At 52.6% G+C, this 16,382-nt stretch overlaps 1 protein-coding gene across 1 annotated transcript in view; it reads right to left on the bottom strand.

The window, feature by feature from the left end:
- Window positions 1–16,382, bottom strand: part of DNAH2 (dynein axonemal heavy chain 2) — a 115,548-nt gene that overhangs the window by 36,120 nt on the left and 63,046 nt on the right. The window contains 13 exon segments of the mRNA XM_084763330.1: window positions 2,264–2,422; window positions 2,506–2,643; window positions 3,461–3,597; window positions 3,820–3,937; window positions 4,099–4,317; window positions 11,127–11,252; window positions 11,491–11,643; window positions 12,084–12,211; window positions 14,257–14,437; window positions 14,950–15,139; window positions 15,234–15,337; window positions 15,911–16,099; window positions 16,269–16,379. Of these exon segments, the coding sequence (XP_084619456.1) occupies window positions 2,264–2,422; window positions 2,506–2,643; window positions 3,461–3,597; window positions 3,820–3,937; window positions 4,099–4,317; window positions 11,127–11,252; window positions 11,491–11,643; window positions 12,084–12,211; window positions 14,257–14,437; window positions 14,950–15,139; window positions 15,234–15,337; window positions 15,911–16,099; window positions 16,269–16,379 (1,953 nt within the window).

Genomic DNA, 16,382 nt, shown 5'->3' with positions numbered 1-16,382 from the left:
ACAACAGCTACAGTACACAACAGCTACAGTGCACAACAGCTACAGTACACAACAGCTACAGTGCACAACAGCTACAGTACTCAACAGCTACAGTACACACAGCTACAGTATACAACAGCTACAGAAGACACAGCTATAGTACACAACAGCTACAGAAGACACAGCTATAGTACACTCAGCTGCAGTACACACAGCTACAGTACACACAGCTATAGTACACAACAGCTGCTGTACACACACATAGCTACAGTACACAATAGCTACAATCTACAACAGTTAAAGCAATGGAATACATCTATCTGCACATTGCAAAACATAACCGAACGTCACAGTCTTAGTTTGACAAGCATGTTGCCTGTGTCACTATCCATTTCATGGTTGTTGTTGTTGTTTGTTTGTTTGTTTGCTTTGTTTTTGAGGCGGGGTTTTTGGCTTTGGTTTTTGTTTGTTTGTTTGTTTGGTTGGTTGGTTTTGGGTTTTTTGTTTTTGAATGTAGCCCTGGCTCTCCTACAACTCGTGACGTAGAACTCCCCTGGGTCGGCCTCCTCAGTGCTGAGACTCCCCTGGGTCAGCCTCCTCAGTGCAGAGACTGAGGGCATGCACCACCATGCCACAGCATAATCTACTTCCTAAACAGCATGCCGTCTGTGGATACTGGTGAGGTTTTATGGGGTTTTGTTTGTTTGTTTGTTTGTTTTTTGAGACAGGGTCTCTCTGTGTAGCCTTGGCTGTCCTGGACTCACTTTGTAGACCAGGCTGGCCTCGAACTCACAGCAATCCACCTGCCTCTGCCTCCCTGAGTGCTGGCATGTGCCACTGCACCTGGCTCTGTCAGAGATCTTAACTGCTGTTTATTATATATTAATAGTTTTGTTACCTGGTAACATCGTTAGAAATAATGCAAAACATTTCTAGGGCAATGATTTAATCTAAAAAATCATAACAAAGCCAGGTGTGGTGGTGCACACCTTTAATCCCAGCACTCCAGAGGCAGAGGCAGGAGGATCTCTGTGAGTTTGAGGCACAGTCTACAAAGAGAGTCCAGGACAGCCAGGGCTACACAGAAAAACCCTGTCTCAACCAAAAAATAAAAATAAAAATTAAAAAACACAACAAATTTTAGTTATTTTAACTATAAACTGGACAAATATTTTCTGAAATATCAATTCATCTGAAATTCTCTAAAACTTTTAATTCGAAATGATATTTAAGGCATGTGTGACACACATACACACACACATACACACATGCACACACACACATATACACACATACACACATACATACACACATACACACACACACATGCGCACACACATATATACACACATACACACACACATACATACACACATACATATACATACATACACACACACACACACATAAACATTAGGTATGTTTTGAAAGTACAGATAAACAAGGAGCAGAATACGGATAGGAAACTATAGGAAGACTCCTCTTGGCTGTTCATCCTCCCTCCCTCCCTCCCTCCCTCCCTCCCTCCCTCCTTTTCTTTTCTTCCTGCCCTGTGCATATGAGGCAGGTCTTCTGCCTGTGAGCTACACTACTAGCCCTTGTTCTATTTAATTCATAATTCCTAGTCTAGACTTTCAGCTCAGAGGCGGTCAGGCGTGTGGATCTATTCACACACTCACGCTCACACACGCCCCTCTCCTCACTCACGCTCACACACGCCCCTCTCCTCACTCACGCTCACACACACCCCTCCCCTCACTCACGCTCACACACGCCCCTCTCCTCACTCACGCTCACACACGCCCCTCCCCTCACTCACGTTCACACACACCCCTCTCCTCACTCACGCTCACACACGCCCCTCCCCTCACTCACGCTCACACACCCCCCTCTCCTCACTCACGCTCACACACGCCCCTCCCCTCACTCACGCTCACACACGCCCCTCCCCTCACTCACGCTCACACACGCCCCTCCCCTCACTCACGCTCACACACGCCCCTCCCCTCACTCACGCTCACACACGCCCCTCTCCTCACTCACGCTCACACACGCCCCTCTCCTCACTCACGCTCACACACGCCCCTCTCCTCACTCACGCTCACACATGCCCCTCTCCTCACTCACGCTCACACACGCCCCTCTCCTCACTCACGCTCACACACGCCCCTCTCCTCACTCACGCTCACACACGCCCCTCTCCTCACTCACGCTCACACACGCCCCTCTCCTCACTCACGCTCACACACGCCCCTCCCCACCCCCGCGCTGGCTCCCTCCTCACCCCGTTCTCCGGCGTGGCCAAGACTGAGTAGATCTTACAGAGAGAGATGATGCCGCTGTACTCCGGGACGGGCACCAGCTCATTGCAGTTGTCCTTTTTGAACTTCAGGATCTTGTTGATAAACTTTTCGAACATGCGTTGAAGGGGCTCCACTTCCGTCTAGATGTGAGCAAGAAGGGACGCTTCGCCCGCTGTTATGCACAACAGGCCTCCGAGCCACGTCTCTCCAAACCCCTTTTTACCTTTGGCCTCTTGTCCAGCCATGACTGAACGTAAGGCTTCCAGCCCAGGTCAATATAATCAGTGTAGACCATCCCACAGCGGGACACAGTGGCCGGAGAGGCCACGGCCAAGTTCTCCACTTCAAACAAGAGAGACACCTAAGGAATCGGACTTTGGTCAGAACATCATCATCTGCACTTCATTCGCACGCAGCACTGAGAACACCCCAGAGCTCACGCCTCAAGGCACACACGCATCAAGTGAGGTGAGGCAAGAACAACACGGAGGCTTCCAGATGGTCTGCTCCCACCCAGGCTCGTGTGTTTGAATGCTTAGTCACCAGAGAGCGTGCACGACTTGAGAAGGATTAGGAGGCCTGGCCTTGGCGGTAGATGTGGCTTCATGGAGGAAGTGTACCACTTTGAGGTTTCAAAAGCCCACACCAAGCCTCCTATGCTGGAGATGGAATCCCGGTGCAGAGTCCCGGAAGCCTAGACAGAATTCTGCTTCCATTGCAGGCTCCTGAATCCCGCTCTTCCTCCCAGGGCCCTCGCATAGGATCACTCTCAGCATAGCAGCCTCCACCTCAGCCTCTCTCCCGTCCCCCCACCTGGGATGGGCCGTGGGACCCGGCCTGGCTATCGCACCTGCTCAGGGACCCCTCTGCCTGGCCCCCGCACCTGTCCTGGGACCCCTGCCCTGGGACCCCTCCTGGCCCCGGCACCTGCTCAGGGACCCCTCTGCCTGGCCCCCGCACCTGCCCTGGGACCCCTGCCCTGGGACCCCTCTGCCTGGCCCCCGCACCTGCCCTGGGACCCCTCCCCTTGGCCCCCCACACCTGCCCTGGGACCCCTGCCCTGGGACCCCTCCTGGCCCCCGCACCTGCCCTGGGACCCCTCCTGGCCCCCGCACCTGCCCTGGGACCCCTCCTGGCCCCCGCACCTGCCCTGGGACCCCTCCCCTTGGCCCCCGCACCTGCTCAGGCATCGCAATACGCTCTCCATTGATGAGGGTCAGCACTTTGTTGTCATCCATGACGGAATTCATGCTCTCAATCCACAGCGTGTCCACGGGGCCGTCAAAAAGGATCCATTTCTCATCTGGCTTCTCATCTTAGTGGCAGGCAGATGACAAGGAAACCAAGAGACGTCCTCTCCTGTCTCCTCCCGTGTGTCCCTCACCATGGGCTTCCTTGTCTTGAGGCATTTCCCAGACATCTTCCACCCTTACTGGTGCTCCCCCTAGCTCCCCCCCACCCGCCGTTCCCAGGGTCCCCCGCTCTCTCAGAAGCTGCTGACATCTCTCTCTTCTCGCCCACTCGACCCACTGGCTACCTGCGCACGCGGCCCGCATGACGCTAGACAAGATGCCGTCTGTCCACTCGTTGGTATTGAGGTCATATTCCCCATACAGCTCCCCTAAGGACAGCGCCTTCGGGTTCAAAGGGAACTCCTAAAAATGACACCAGACGTGGCTTCTGAGGTCCCAACATCCCTCCGCCCTATTCCAGTCCTGTCTCTTAGGCTCTCAGTCCCCGCTTGCTCATCTCTCCCCAGGCTTCCTAGGCTCTGGTCCCTCCCAACCCCCGCAGCCGCCAGTGCCCTGCTGCCTACTCTAACGATGTTGAAGTTAGGTTCTCCAGCTCGGCACAGGGAGGTCAGGGAGGCCTGTAGAATCTTCCAGGACGTGGTCTTGCTGCTGCCAGTGCCGCCCACAATCATGGTGGAATGGCGGGAATTCTTCGTCTCGTACAGCTGGAGAACCTTGGTGAGGGTGAACTGTGTGATCTGCAGGCCCATATCCCGGATCTCCTGCTCAATGGTGTCCCGCAGCTGAGAAAAGCAGAAGGAAAAGTGTGAGACGGGCAAGGCGCTTTCAGACTCCTCTCAGTGCCGGAGGCTACATCCGAACCACGGGGCAGGGCACTAAGGTCCATTGCATTCAAATTTGTCTGAGAACTGGTGCTTGGCAGACATCAAATACTGGGCTCTGGGAGGGAGGGAAAAAAGAAGGGAGGCAGGCAAGCTGAGGAGGTGGCTCAGTAGGTAAGAGCTTTGCTGCTCAAGTCTGAGTTCAAACCCGCAGCACCCCCCTACAAACCTGGGCGTGGCCGCCCAGGGAGCTGCAACTCCAGTGCTATAGGGGTCTAGAGACAGGAGGACCATTCGGTTTGTTGGTGGGCAGCCACACTCCAGAGTCGAGAGAGATCGGCTCAAAGAAATGAGGGTGAAAGTGACAGATTAAACCAGCCTATGTCCTTTTTATGACCTCTGTGTGTGTGACCCAAGCACGTGCACACATGCACATGCAAGCAAAAGACATTGGGGTCTAGAGTCAGCCAGACTAGCTTCCTAGATTTCAGCTTTGTCATTTTGAGTTCTCCTTTCTTCTTCTTCTTCTTCTTCTTCTTCTTCTTCTTCTTCTCCTTCTCCTTCTCCTTCTCCTTCTCCTTCTCCTTCTCCTTCTCCTTCTTAACTCAGTCTCTTCCTGTGCACAATGTCTAATGGTGTTCTACACGTTTTAAAAAAATTTTTGGGGGGGGTTTCAAGACAAGTTTTCTCTGTGTAGCCTTGGCTGTCCTGAACTCGCTTTGTAGACCAGGCTGGCCTTGAACTCACAGAGATCCACCTGCCTCTGTCTTCCTGAGGGCTGGGATTAAAGGCGTGCGCCACCACTACCTGGCCTTTTTTCTTTTTTAAGCATTATTCAACAAATATTGAATTTCTGTGGCGTTATGTTAAGTACTGAAGATACAGTTGGGGACAAATAATTTTACCATGTTCTAAGACCTCACTGTCCTGGGCTGGAGAGGCGGCTCAGCAGTTGAGAGCTCTGGCTGCTCTTCCATAGGACCTAGATTTAGCTCCCAGGACCCACACGGCGGCTCACAACCATCTTACGATTCAGACCCAGGGAGTCTACGTTGTCTTCTGGCCTTGGTGGCTCCAGACACACACTCTGTACACAGATATACATGCAAACAAAACACTCACATGCATAAAAATAAATTAATTTAAAAAGTACTTTTAGGGGGCTGGAGAGGTGGTTTAGAGGTTAAGAGCACTGGCTGCTCTTCCAAAGGTCCTGAGTTCAATTCCCAGCCACCACATGGTGGCTCACAACCATCTGTAATGTGATCTGGTGTGCAGGTGTTACATGCAGGCAGAACACTGTATACATAATAAATAAATAAATCTTTAAAAATTGCTTTTTAAAAAAGTACTTTTAGATTAGCCAGGCATGGTGGTGTGAGAGTTTAATCCCAGCATTTGGGAGGCAGGGAGGCAGAGGCAGACAGATCTCTGAGTTTGAAGCCAGCAGGTCTACAGAGTGAGTCCAGGACAGCCAGGTCTCTGTCTCAAAAATCCAAAAAAAAAAAAAAGGAGGAGGAGGAGGAGAAGAAAGAAAAACAATAAACAAACACAAAGAGCAGGGCGTGGTGGCGCACACCTTTAATCCCAGCACTCGGGAGGCAGAGGCAGGTGGATCGCTGTGAGTTCAAGGCCAGCCTGGTCTACAAAATGAGTCCAGGACAGCCTGGGCTACACAGAGGAAACCCTGTCTCGAAAAACCAAAACAAAACAAAAAACAAGAACAAAGAACAGAAAAGCATTTTTAGACTACGTATAGGGCTTGTGCGTCTCCTTAACTAGACTCCAGATGCTGACATCCATGTAACCCTGCTCAGCAGAAAGAAGCAACATAAAAATCCACATTCGGGTTCTATTGTTGTTGTTTGAAACAGGGTTTCTCTGTGTAGACCTGGCTGTCCGAGAACGCTGTAGACTAGGCTGGCCTCGAACTCACAGCGATCCGCCTGCCTCTGCCTCCTGAGTGCTGGGATTAAAGGCACGCGCCACCATGCCCGGCGGATAATAAAAACTTTAAGGCTTGCTATATGTGATACCAGCAGTAGCCACTGCAATCAGAATGCATAAACTGAGTTAAGCTCCTTTAACATTTTTGAGGCCGACTCAGGGCCTCTCCGTGGTTATAGCCTCGGCTGTTCCTTGATTAGTGAGTGAAATTCCTTTAGATATGAGTCAGTTCAGCGTTGTCCATTTGTTGTTCAAAGCTCCCAGAGCAGTGATTGTTAGTTGGGGTAATCTACTTTCTAAGAGGTTAAAATTGCCACGTGGGCTGTCTATTTCTCCATATGACGCAGCCAATTTAGCTATAGCTCTTTAAGTCTCTATCACTAAAGTACATCCAAATTAGATCTCAGCTCTATCTTCCTGGCAAATGGGAACCTTTTCCTACCATGAAATGACCCTCTGTTTCCAGTAAAGTGTTTTGCCTTGAAAGCTATGCTGTCTGTCGCCGCTGGCCCCTTGCTTTCTCCTCTTGGACTAAGTTTCCTTTGTCTCTAAGTTTCAAGTTTGCCTCCCAGTACCCAGTATTAACATAAGGAGCTGGCCTTTTCTTCCCGACTCTTTTGTTTTCCCTGAGGCTCTAACAGTTACTGTGGCTGTTGCTCACCTGGTATTTGAGATGCTTATCCCAACCTGACTCCAAAGTCGGCTGGTTAATTGTCTTGGAATGACTGCCGGGTCGGTGATCGATTTGATTTCTCTTTTATAAGCAGTCCTCGTGAAGCCTTCAGGTTTTATTTATTTTTTTTAAATAGAGGCGGCATCAGTTTGCTGGAGCAGTTTGTTACCTTGACCTGCTCTCGGCTGCTTTCTCTCTCTGCCCCATCCAGAGGTCACCTGTGCTCTCTGCTCACCACCATCCCAAGCATTGGCTCAGCCTCTTTCAGTGGACCCTGTTCCCTGTTAACCTTTCCTAGCCTGTGCCCGTGCTTTACAGCTTTTGGACACATTAGAGAGGCTTTTTTGTTTGTTTGTTTGGTTGGTTTTGTTTTCAAGATAGGGTTTCTCTGTGTAGCCTTGGCTGTCCTGGACTCACACTGTAGACCAGGCTGGCCTTGAGCTCACAGTGATCCGCCTGCCTCTGCCTCCCGGTTGCTGGGATTAAAAGCGTGCGCCACCATGCCTGGCTTTGTTTGGTGTTTTAAGGTGTCACAAATGGCAGCCCACTATAAGGATTGTTCCAGTCTGTTTAGTAAAGTCTCCTTTAGCTGTGGAATCCCAGTCCCTCCACCATCTCTCTTCCTACTTTTGAAATTACTTGAATGTTATCTTGCTTAGCTTTTCCTTTACATCCCATCTCTCCTGCCTTTGTCTGATGTTCTCCGCTGCGTCCTCGCTTAGAGAATGTGGCATTCACTAGAACTTCATTCTCTGATAATCCTGATAATTGCGGGCTGGAGAGATGGCTCAGAGGTTAAGAGCACAGTCTGCTCTTCCAGAGGTCCTGAGTTCAATTCCCAGCAACCACATGGTGGCTCACAACCATCTGTAATGAGATCTGGTGCCCTCTTCTGGTGTGCTGGTATACATGTAAGCAGAACATTGTATATATAATAAATAAATCTTAAAAAAAAAAAAAGAAAATCCTGATAATTGTGCATTTGTTTTAATGTGGGTGGAGTCTCGGTGGCCCAGGCTGACCTGAATGCACTGCCACCCTCGCTCAGCTGCCTCAGCACCTGTGTCCAAAGGTGTGTCCACCCCCCCCCCCCAGCTGAGGCCAATGGTGGGTTTTGTTTGGTTGGTTTTGTGTTTCCTCTCCCTGGGCCATCTATTTTCTCCAACTAGCTCGGTCTTGTTTGTTGGGGATTCTTTAGTTAGAGAACCCAGGCCCTGCAGGTGATAAGTCCTAAGCAGATGGGCCAGCAAGCCAGACAAGGACACACCCAGCCCACCTCTACCCACCCCATCCCCTCAGGGTGTTTGTGTTCGGTGGGGGGCCTGGAATCAGTGTGACTACCAGGACTTTTTCTGGGTCACACAGTAACTAGGCCCCATCTCCTATCCAGAGAGTGGCTCTGTCCTCTGTCATGAGTGGCATGTGCCCACTCTCCTACTTGGACCGTAGATCACTTATTGACTGAGACTGCTTCCTTTCTCGGAAACCCTTAAAAAGTAGACACAGCTAGGCGGTGGTGGCAGATACTTTCAATCCTAGAAGTTGGGAGGCAGAAGCAGGTGGATCTCTGTGAGTTCGAGACCAGCCTGGTCTACAGAGAAGACAGCCAGGGCTACACAGAGAAACCATATCTCGGAAGAAAAACAAACAAGTAGACACCTTGCTTTCTCTTTCGGGGCTGATGTTTCTTTCCTTCAGACCCCTTACCATACTGTCTGTTGACCTGCATTTTAAAAAAAAATCTCTTCCCTGGGCTGGAGAGATGGCTCAGTGGTTAAGAGCACTGACTGCTGTTCCAGAGGTCCTGAGTTCAATTCCCAGCAACCACATGGTGGCTCACAACCATCTGTAATGTGATCTGATGCCCTCTTCTGGCCTGCAGGTGTACATGCAGACAGAGCATTGTATACATAGTAATAAATAAATAGTTTTTTTTTTTTAATCTCTTCCCTGAAGAATTTGGCTCAGCGTCCCCACGCATTTTCCCTTACCTCCCTCTCACTACTAACACCTAGAGCCTCCTCTTGGTTGTACAGTAAGTTCCTGTTTTCCTCTCATATACACATATATGCGAATGTATGTAAACTATATGCATACAAAAAACTGTGTGCGCCACAGGGTCCCCGGGAACCTGAGTTACAGGCAGTGTGACTTGCCATGTGGGCGCTGGGAACTAGCTGGGTCCTCCGCAGGGACAGCAAGTCCCTTAGTCAGTAAGCTGGCTCTCTGGCTGGTTCGGCATTCACTCACTGCCTGCGCCACCTCCTGACTGACTGCCCATCCTGTAGACTGACGCCTCTGTAGCAGTGCGCCCTGTAGACTGATGCCTCTGTAGCAGTGCGTCCTGTAGACTGACGCCTCTGTAGCAGTGCGTCCTGTAGACTGACGCCTCTGTAGCAGTGCGTCCTGTAGACTGACGCCTCTGTAGCAGTGCAACCTGTAGACTGACGCCTCTGTAGCAGTGCGTCCTGTAGACTGACGCCTCTGTAGCAGTGCGTCCTGTAGACTGACGCCTCTGTAGCAGTGCAACCTGTAGACTGACGCCTCTGTAGCAGTGCGTCCTGTAGACTGACGCCTCTGTAGCAGTGCGCCCTGTAGACTGACGCCTCTGTAGCAGTGCGCCCTGTAGACTGACGCCTCTGTAGCAGTGCGTCCTGTAGACTGACGCTTCTGTAGCAGTGCGCCCTGTAGACTGACGCCTCTGTAGCAGTGCGCCCTGTAGACTGACGCCTCTGTAGCAGTGCGCCCTGTAGACTGACGCCTCTGTAGCAGTGCGTCCTGTAGACTGACGCCTCTGGAGCAGTGCGCCCTGTAGACTGACGCCTCTGTAGCAGTGCGCCCTGTAGACTGACGCCTCTGTAGCAGTGCGCCCTGTAGACTGACGCCTCTGTAGCAGTGCGCCCTGTAGACTGACGCCTCTGTAGCAGTGCGTCCTGTAGACTGACGCCTCTGGAGCAGTGCGCCCTGTAGACTGACGCCTCTGTAGCAGTGCGCCCTGTAGACTGACGCCTCTGTAGCAGTGCGCCCTGTAGACTGACGCCTCTGTAGCAGAGGGCTCTCAGCGCCTCCGTCACGTTGGGCTCCTTCCTTCCTTCCTATCCTCGGTGCCTTAGGTTGACAAAATCCCCATGGGAACCTCCCTGCCTCTTAAGTCCCTTCATTCACTGTCCCCACACCACGCCCCTGGAAATCCTTGCTATCATAGCAATGTACTAAAAAGAATGTATTTTCCCCCTAATATCTTAATCTGGCATTTTAGCAGTTTCAGTTGAAAAGCTAGCTCAGAACACGTGGACTAACAACACAATGCAGAAAGGAAAGTTCTTTTTGTCTCTACACCTGCTCCACGCCTCGGCTCTCATACACCACACAGTTCCCAGAGACCCTCCTCACAATTCCCAGCAGGAGGCCAGGAGGGGCCTAACAGATACAGTCAATGCGGTGAGATGTCAGTGAATTCAAGGATCTGTTGAGAAGTCACTTGAGCCTGATGTGGTGGCCCATGGGGAGGCAGAGGTGAAACTAATCCCTGTATGAGGCGAGCCTGGTCTTTATAGGGAGTTCTGGGTCAGCCAGGGTTACATAGTAGCACTCCATCTCTCGGTAAGTGAAGTGAGCGAGCGAGGGAGCGAGCGAGCGAGCAGGTAGGCCTGCGGGATGTGAGTCAGAGAGGAAGCTGTGCCTGTGTGTCCCAGCAGGAGCCACCTGTGTTATCCAAAGTCACTCCTTGTGAATGACAGAAGTTCAGGACGTCACATTTCCTCTTCCCAGAGGCACAGTTACACATAAGATCAAGATGTTTATTAAAGAATGAATACGAGCCGGCCGTGGTGGCGCACGTCTTTAATCCCAGCACTCGGGAGGCAGAGGCAGGCGGATCGCTGTGAGTTCGAGGCTAGCCTGGTCTACAAAGGGAGTCCAGGACAGCCAAGGCTGCACAGAGAAACCTTGTCTGGGAAAATAATAATAATAATAAATACGAGGCCAGCAGATGGCTCAGTGAGTGAAGGCACCTGCAGCCTGAGGCTCCCTAGGACCCACTTGGTAGAAGGGGAGAACTGGCTCCTGTAAGCCGTCCTCTGACCTTCACATAAAGACACAAAATCAAAATAACGCTCTTTTTAAAAGGGGCGGGGCGGGGAGCCAATACCTTGCCATAATCAATGACCGGCAGCTCGACGTTGGGGAAAAGGTCCTGCACGATGGCGTTGAACAGCGGAACGTCCACAGAGGTCAGCTTGGCGATGTTCATGTCCCTCATGGAGAGCAGCAGGACCTGACGGGGAAGAGGGGACACCTGAGAACAACGGCGGTGCCACAGTCGGTCCTCAGCCATGCAGCAGGGATGGGCAGCACAGGGGACAAGGCCTGGCTTTGGGGGCGGGGAGGCGGGTGCCTGCATGGAACATTGCTGTCTGGAGAAGGAAAAGAAAGGGTCTGAAGAATTTTCGCGAAGACATCATCAGCCCAGTGGGAGTGGAGCCAAAGGGCCAAGGGCCAAGTGTTTTGCCTACCTCTTCATCAGTCAGATCCGGCTGCAGGCGGCGCTTCTTGCCAGCATAGCGCAGAAGGGAAGTGAGAGCACGCAGGCCGAAGTCGTAATGGTCCTGTCTGGACAACTGCTGCACAGCCAGTGAGTACAGTGTGTACACTTTCTTGGCCAGGATCTGCGGCCCATACAGAGGAGAGCACAGCTCAGCTCCCACGCGTCCTCTTGTTTGTTTGTTTATTTGGTTGGTTGGTTTTGGTTTTTCAAGACAGGGTTTGTCTGTGTAGCTTTGGCTGTCCTGGACTCATTTTATAGACCAGGTGGCCTCGAACTCCCAGAACTCCCAGATATCCACCTGCCTCTGCCTCCTAAGTGCTGGGACTACAGGCATGCGCCACCGTGCTTGGCTAAGTCCCCTTTTTATTTGGTGACATTAGAGACACAAGAACCTAAGTCGGGGACTTGCAGCATCTGGAAGGTTCCCTGGACAATAGTTATTGGTTAGTGGCACCATGGAAGAGAGGCACCCCACCCACACCCACACCCCGTACTCCTGTGTCCAGGCAACAGTCATGCAAGGGAGATAAAGTAACGGGAAGGGACAGGTTGTCAGGGTACCTTGCAGTTGCCAAAGCCCTCCCCAAAGAGGATGATTTCCGCGATAAGTGTAGAGTCGGGCACCACCATGGCGATCGGGCGGAACATGGACTTCAGGTTTTCTGGAAGCTCTGTGCGGCCAGCGTAGCCTGGGGACAAAGCCCTTTGTTGGTGTTGCCCTGTCCTCACTTGGTCTCACGAAATTCCCATGCTGCCCAACTTTTACCCTACCCCTAACATTCTCCCTGGCTCCCCACCCATTCCTCCCCCCCCCCCAGCCCTGGCTCCTTCCCACCCCCACTCCCCCACCCCCCCACTCCCCCACCCCCACAAGCTTCTTTCCTGATAGGTGTTCTCTTTACTTAACAGCGGCCCTCTTTCCTGTAGGGCCCACATCAGCCCCACACAACTCACAACTCGAGCTCCGAGCTGACGCTTTCCTAAACATGTTCTCTCTCTCCTAGACCTTTTCCCCAAAGCTGTTCCTAGCAGGCAGTGATGAAACTGAAAACTCCATGCATTAGGGAGGGAGCCTTTCATTTTCCAAAAGGGACAGAAGGCAGGGCAGGGAGCTCCGCCCTGGGAAAAGGTGGCTCTGCCTTGAAAGGCTAGGGCTCCATGGGGACACATAAGTGGCCACTGAGCCATCCAGGGAGACTAGCAAGTGTGTTCCCTCTGCTCCCTGCAGGTTCCTCTTCTCTGCTGCTGCTGCACCGTGGATCTGAAGTGTCCCCTAAAGCAGCTGGTCACAGGTGGAGCCCCCCCTAAAGACCTTGCTCCTAAAGCAGCCGGTCACAGGTGGAGCCCCCCAAAAGCCTTGTTCCTAAAGCAGCAGGGCACAGGTGGAGCCCCCCAAAGGCCTTGTTCCTAAAGCAACAGGTTCACAGGTGGAGCCCCCCCTAAAGACCTTGTTCCTAAAGCAGCCGGTCACAGGTGGAGCCCCCCAAAAGCCTTGTTCCTAAAGCAGCAGGGCACAGGTGGAGCCCCCCAAAGGCCTTGTTCCTAAAGCAGCAGGTCACAGGTGGAGCCCCCCAAAGGCCTTGTTCCTAAAGCAACAGGTCACAGGTGGAGCCCCCCAAAGGCCTTGTTCCTAAAGCAACAGGTCACAGGTGGAGCCCCCCTAAAGCCTTGTTCCTAAAGCAGCAGGTCACAGGTGGAGCCCCCCCAAAGGTCTTGTTCCTAAAGCAGCAGGGCACAGGTGGAGCCCCCCCAAAGGCCTTGTTCCTAAAGCAACAGGTCACAGGTGGAGCCCCCCTAAAGCCTTGTTCCTAAAGCAACAGGTCACAGGTAGAGCCCCCCAAAGGCCTTGTTCCTAAAGCAGCAGGGCACAGGTGGAGCCCCCCAAAAGCCTTGTTCCTAAAGCAGCAGGTCACAGGTGGAGCCCCCCAAAAGCCTTGTTCCTAAAGCAGCAGGTCACAGGTGGAGCCCCCCAAAAGCCTTGTTCCTAAAGCAGCAGGGCACAGGTGGAGCCCCCCAAAAGCCTTGTTCCTAAAGCAGCAGGTCACAGGTGGAGCCCCCAAAAGCCTTGTTCCTAAAGCAGCAGGGCACAGGTGGAGCCCCCCTAAAGACTTTGTTCCTAAAGCAGCAGGGCACAGGTGGAGCCCCCCTAAAGACTTTGTTCCTAAAGCAGCAGGTCACAGGTGGAGCCCCCCAAAGGCCTTGTTCCTAAAGCAACAGGTTCACAGGTGGAGCCCCCCACCAAAGGCCTTGTTCCTAAAGCAGCAGGTCACAGGTGGAGCCCTCAGAGAGCGATTAGATCACGAGGGTCCAGACCTTGCCAAAGGACTGTTTTTCACAGATGTATAGCTACTCACAGAAACTTGGAGTTTCTTCAATGAATCTCCTTCCCCACCCCACCCTCCCTCTCCTCCCCTCCTCATTCCTTCCCTCTCTCTCCCTCTCCCCTCTCTTCTCCATGGCCACCGGGAAGTGAGCAGCCCTATTCCACCACACACGCCCCCATGACATCCTGACCCATCCTTGCCAACAGTGGCCCACAGCTGAGACCGCGCCACCAAAGCTACCTTTTCCTCCTTTAGGCTAAGTTCTGCCTGGGGATTTTGTCACCGCAAGGAAAGCTGACTAACATAGTCGTTAGCCAATTATTTCTTAGCTAAACACTTTGGCACAAGGTGGATAAAAGACACAATGCTTATCCCAGGCTCCCCTTGTGTCACTAGTCCCTGCCACCTACCGGGATTCATGGTGATAAAGATGCCGCAAGACCACACCAGATTTATTTCAAAGCCCTCAAAATGGAAGCGAGTGAGGTTGGCAGTCAGGGCAGAGAGGATGGACAGGATCTGCTGGGCGACCACGGACAACACCTCGATGTTGATGCGGTTAAACTCGTCAAAGCAGCCCCAGGCTCCAGTCTGGGGGGGCGGGGGGCGTGAGAGAGAGGCAGAGTCACTAAAGCAGGAGAGGTGTCCCAGGGCACTAGACCACAGACTAACACACTCTCTTCCTGAAAATGCTTTGGTGGGAAGTGTGGCCTCGGAAATAGTGGGTATAGGGGGGACCAGAGTAACAGACTCGGAGCTTTTTCCCACAAGACAAGACAACCAAGGGTGCTGGCTCCAACACCTATAGGTTGGAATTTGTGTGACTGAGCAGCTCCTGTGTGCCGGACACTTTCTGTCCATGCTGTTTAATCCTTGCATCATCAGAGTCTGCAAACATGCAACGCAAAACTCGGAGAATTGAAGGCGTTTCACTTCTTTATGCTCCCTAAGAATTGACCAAGGCAAGGCTGTCTTGCAAGCTCCAAAGGCACAAGAGGAGATTTGGGCGTCAGTTGCTTTTCGGGTACTAAAAGACAGACTCTAGGCTGGGGAGGGCGTGTTCCGCCTCTGAGCTGGGGAGGCGTCGCAGGGCACTGACTGACCTGTGCTAGGCCTGAGTACATTCTTCCCATGGACTTATAGTCCAAGCCCTCGGAGCAGTTGACCACAATGACATATATGCCGAGTGCTTTGCCCAGGTCTTTGACTGTTTCTGTCTTTCCGGTGCCTGCTGGGCCCTTGGGGGAGCCCCCACGGTGAAGGTGCAGTGCCGTGGTCAACGTCATGTAACATCTGAGAGTTCCAGACATGACTCGGGTCAGACTCCTGGAAGACTGCCATCTCGGCAGCACTAACCCCCAACACCTGTTCGCGCCCCACAGCAGACCTGTCTGTCAGGGGAGTGATGACCAGACGACCAGAGTTCCCCAAGTACTCGTAGCCGTACTGAAACTGTGTGTTGGTCTGGCGGATTATACAGTCGTCCGCCTCCTGGAAAACAGGACAGAATGAGGCACAGGTAGACTTAGGGTAAGAGTACAGAGGAGGAAATGGCTGGCAGTGGGGTTCAAAGAGGTCAGGGCGTCACAGGGAGATGAGGGCTTCTGCTCCAGAGTTAAAAGGAAGAGATGCTAGCTGGGTGTGGTGGCTCACGCCTTTAATCCCAGCACTCGGGAGGCAGAGGCAGGTGGATCGCTGTGAGTTCGAGGCCAGCCTGGTCTGCAAAGTGAGTCCAGGATGACCAAGGCTACACAGAGAAACCCTGTCTCGAAAAAAAACAAAACAAAACAAAACAAAAACCAAAAAAACAAAAACAAAAAAAAGAGGAATAGATGCTTTAGGGCAATACTGTACGCCTTCCTTCCCCAGCCCCATGGAAACAGTTGCCTGGATTCAGGCCCATGAGCAGCACTACAGGGGTAACACCTGCAGCGGCTCTCTGCCACCCCCAAACCAGGCTAAGCCTTTCAGGAAGGGGCTGCGAAAGTGCAAAGGATCGGGTTAGCGCATGCCCACGGCTCAGTCCGCTGGGGGTGAGGGAGGAGCAGCTGCTCCATCAGACACCTTCTCCCAGTAGAAGCGAAGCTGGCTGAGCCAGTCGAAAGCGTTGACATCCACGAGGCCGCTTTTATAGAGCTTCTCCAGCACGTCGCGGGCGTGGATTTCTATCGTCACCAGAGCCACGATTTTCAGCCTCATGATCTTGGTCAAGTTGCCCCTGATGGCTTCTGAGTACTTATTTAGTATGGACACCTGTAGAAGGGGGCAGCAGACAGGAAGGAATGGCACAGGGCAGCCAAGGCTGAGAGGCACCGCATCCCAGCCTGGCGCCCTTCGGTCACGGAGCACCCTCGTCAGGCCAGACGCAGCTCTGACCGTACTGATCCCTCACACCCCGTCCCGACTCCTGGCCTGTCCTCACCTGCTTCTTCTTCATGACCTTGAGAATTTTCTTGTCTGACCGCTCCTTGGCTGTCGTCAGGCACTTGGTGACATCAGCTGTCCACTGGATCTGACTAGCAGTGATGACCACCTG

This window comes from Acomys minous, assembly GCF_964271855.1.
Source record: "Acomys minous genome assembly, chromosome: 16".
Classification (NCBI taxonomy): domain Eukaryota; kingdom Metazoa; phylum Chordata; class Mammalia; order Rodentia; family Muridae; genus Acomys; species Acomys minous.
The sequence above is the reverse complement of the archived record's forward strand: the minus strand, read 5'-3'. Positions and strand labels throughout refer to the sequence as shown.